Below are 4,050 nucleotides of genomic sequence, written 5' to 3'. Positions count from 1 at the left end.
GATATGTGACACCTGTATATCTGTGTGCTCCTGAGTCTGTATATAGGAGACTGCGCTGAGTAATGTGATAGGTGACACCTGTATATCTGTGTGCTCCTGAGTCTGTATATGGGAGACTGCGCTGAGTAATGTGATATGTGACACCTGTATATCTGTGTGCTCCTGAGTCTGTATATGGGAGACTGCGCTGAGTAAAGTGATATGTGACACCTGTATATCTGTCTGCTCCTGAGTCTGTATATGGAGACTGCGCTGAGTAATGTGATAGGTGACACCTGTATATCTGTGTGCTCCTGAGTCTGTATATAGGAGACTGCGCTGAGTACTGTGATATGTGACACCTGTATATCTGTGTGCTCCTGAGTCTGTATATGGGAGACTGCGCTGAGTAATGTGATATGTGACACCTGTATATCTGTGTGCTCCTGAGTCTGTATATGGGAGACTGTGCTGAGTAATGTGATATGTGACACCTGTATATCTGTGTGCTCCTGAGTCTGTATATGGGAGACTGCGCTGAGTAAAGTGATATGTGACACCTGTATATCTGTCTGCTCCTGAGTCTGTATATGGAGACTGCGCTGAGTAATGTGATAGGTGACACCTGTATATCTGTGTGCTCCTGAGTCTGTATATAGGAGACTGCGCTGAGTACTGTGATATGTGACACCTGTATATCTGTGTGCTCCTGAGTCTGTATATGGGAGACTGCGCTGAGTAATGTGATATGTGACACCTGTATATCTGTGTGCTCCTGAGTCTGTATATGGGAGACTGTGCTGAGTAATGTGATATGTGACACCTGTATATCTGTGTGCTCCTGAGTCTGTATATGGGAGACTGCGCTGAGTAATGTGATATGTGACACCTGTATATCTGTGTGCTCCTGAGTCTGTATATGGGAGACTGCGCTGAGTAATGTGATATGTGACACCTGTATATCTGTGTGCTCCTGAGTCTGTATATGGGAGACTGTGCTGAGTAATGTGATATGTGACACCTGTATATCTGTGTGCTCCTGAGTCTGTATATAGGAGACTGCGCTGAGTAATGTGATATGTGACACCCGTATATCTGTGTGCTCCTGAGTCTGTATATGGGAGACTGCGCTGAGTAATGTGATATGTGACACCTGTATATCTGTGTGCTCCTGAGTCTGTATATGGGAGACTGTGCTGGGTAATGTGATATGTGCCACCTGTTAATCTCTGTTCTCCTGAGTCTGTATATGGGAGACTGCGCTGAGTAATGTGATATGTGACACCTGTATATCTGTGTGCTCCTGAGTCTGTATATGGGAGACTGCGCTGAGTAATGTGATATGTGACACCTGTATATCTGTGTGCTCCTGAGTCTGTATATGGGAGACTGTGCTGGGTAATGTGATATGTGTGTACCCCTCAGGATAGTGAGTATCAGTGCTGTAGGAGATGGTATAAATGAAGTCTCTGCAGTTCCTCTCTCTCTGTTCCCTGTCACACAGCTGCTGTTTCGCCCCTTGTGGTATTGAGCAGAGGCTGAGCTCTGTGTGAGGGGAAGGTCAGGGGTATAGTGTAGATCTCTGTGATCACTGTACCACACGCACACTGGCTGGATAACAATACATTGTCTTTGCTTTTAGATGGCCCTTGAGGGGCACGATGATTACATCCATTGCCTGGCCCTCAGGGACCAGCAGAGTGAGTGTGTGTCCGGGAGTGAGGACGGCTCTGTCAGGCTCTGGGGTAAGTCCTGTCCTGTCTTCACCTGGGGACAGACGGACCTGTAATGTATCTCATCACCCATTAGTGTTTCCTTCCGCCAGATCTCCGGACAGGATCACAGAACCACAAGATTGAGGTGTATAAATATGAGGTAACGTCCCCCGCGCTGTCGCCTCGCACTTTTGCCCCCATGTGATCATGTCTCACTCTCCTGTATTCTTCCTAGGAATGTGCTCGGCCGCAGTATGGGAAATGGATTAGTTGCCTGGCGACAGATTCAGACTGGATGGTGAGGGGCAGAGTCTGGGGTCTTTGATAAGGGGACTGGTAATATATACTGATATCGATGGTAAAATGGCTTCCGTTTAGGTCTGCGGGGGAGGCCCGATGTTGTCTCTCTGGCACCTTCGCTCAGTCACTCCGACTACTATATTCCCAATCCAGGAGAGCCAGCAGCAAGTGATGTTCTATCAGGACTTGGTAAGTGTGAGCTCAGTCACCGTTCCTCTCACCACCCTGGGGCGCCTGGTCCTCCACTCACAATGCTCTGTCCTCAGATCCTGTGTGCAGGGCAGGCGCCTCACATCAATCACTGCCAGATAAACGGAGAGGTCCGCGCCCGCATCCCCTGCAGCCCCTGCTCCATCTACTCTCTCTGCATCAATGAGACTTCCCAGGAAAACAAGGTAGGATTTGCTTGCGTAGAGGGAGGTGACTGCAGAGCTGACGCAGTGTGATGGGCAGAGCCCTGGGTCATGGTGTGCGGGGAGAGGGCTGGGTCATGGTGTGCGGGGAGAGGGCTGGGTCATGGTGTGCTGGGAGAGCCCTGGGTCATGGTGTGCGGGGAGAGCCCTAGGTCATTGTGGTGGGCAGGGTGTTGGGTTAGCGTGATGGGGAGACTGGTGTTATGCAGGAGAGAACTGTCAGCTTGACGGGAGGGAGCTCGGTAAGTAACAGGGGAAGCTGAACCAGTGTGAGCGCAAAGCCAGCGTTAGGGGTGGGAGCGCACGGCCAGCTTGTAGGGAGAAGTGCACGGGGGGGGGGAGAGTGTACAGTCGGTGTGACCGTTGAGATCGCACAGCTAGCGTGAGGGGGAGCACTTGGCCAGCCAGCATAAGTATAATGGGGGGTATCGTACGGTCAGCGTGACGGGTAGCGTGTACTCTCAATGTGATAGGGAAAGCATGCAGTCAGCGTGATTTGAGGGAGCGCATGGCCAGCATGGTGAGGAGGAGTGCACGTTCCGCGTGAAGTGGAGAGCGCACGATCAGTAGGAGATGAATCCTTATTCTTTTTCCGCAGGTCCTCACAGCCGCCGGTAGCAGCTCCAAGATTGATGTTTACACCAATTTCAGATACAGGGCGTTCTCGCTCACATTTACCTGAGTTACCTGGCCTGGCTCCTCCCCCAGCAATGTTCCTTTTCTTACATTTATAATAAAAGTGTTGACATTCACCGTGTTGTGACTGGTGTTTGATTGTATAGAGGAGAGGACCCTCCTCACAGACACAGTACAGTGAATCTGATCTGGTGATGACATGCGGTGTAGTGATGGTTCCTGCGCAAAGTGCTCCAGTCAGAACCCATGGACTTGCATGATAGTAATGTGACGCCTGTCAGCTGAGCCCTCAATTCTGCTGCAGCATAGAATGGCATGGGTTAGTATTCCCCATGGCAGCCTCATCTGAGATACAAGGTAGAGAGAGGTTTCTGTGTAGAGAGGTAAAACGCGTCATATAGAAACCACACAGCACATGGAAGATACTGCAGCATAGAATGGCATGGGTTAGTATTCCCCATGACAGCCTCATCTGAGATACAAGGTAGAGAAATGTTTCTGTGTAGGGAGGTAAAACGTGTAATATATAGAAACCACACAGCACATGTACACATGGAAGATGCTGCAGCATAGAATGGCATGGGTTAGTATTCCGCATGGCAGCCTCATCTGAGATAGAAGGTAGAGAGAGGTTTGTGTAGGGAGGTAAACGCGTCATATGGAAACCACACAGCACATGTACACATGGAAGATACTGCAGCATAGAATGGCATGGGTTAGTATTCCGCATGGCAGCCTCAGCTGAGATAGAAGGTAGAGAGAGGTTTGTGTAGGGAGGTAAAACGCGTCATATGGAAACCACACAGCACATGGAAGATACTGCAGCATAGAATGGCATGGGTTAGTATTTCCCATGGCAGCCTCAGCTGAGATAGAAGGTAGGGAAATGTTTCTGTGTAGGGAGGTAAAACGCATCATATGGAAACCACACAGCACATGGAAGATGCTGCAGCATAGAATGGCATGGGTTAGTATTTCCCATGGCAGCCTCAGCTGAGATAGAAGGT

The 4,050-nt window shown here is 49.7% G+C and overlaps 1 protein-coding gene across 1 annotated transcript; it reads left to right on the top strand.

Annotated features, from left to right (window-relative positions):
* Window positions 1-1,621: 1,621 nt before the first annotated feature.
* On the top strand, window positions 1,622-3,159 carry LOC148431098 (THO complex subunit 6 homolog; the record flags this gene model as incomplete). The annotated part of the gene is made up of 6 exons (XM_088466353.1): window positions 1,622-1,724; window positions 1,805-1,854; window positions 1,930-1,992; window positions 2,073-2,183; window positions 2,261-2,389; window positions 3,006-3,159. Coding segments are annotated over 6 exons (540 nt in total), but the record flags the coding sequence as incomplete, so codon positions are not given.
* Window positions 3,160-4,050: the final 891 nt, after the last annotated feature.

The sequence above is a fragment of the Taudactylus pleione genome, unplaced genomic scaffold (assembly GCF_031769625.1).
Source record: "Taudactylus pleione unplaced genomic scaffold, aTauple2 ptg002888l, whole genome shotgun sequence".
Lineage (NCBI taxonomy): Eukaryota > Metazoa > Chordata > Amphibia > Anura > Myobatrachidae > Taudactylus > Taudactylus pleione.
This window is presented reverse-complemented; position numbering and strand designations above follow the sequence as displayed.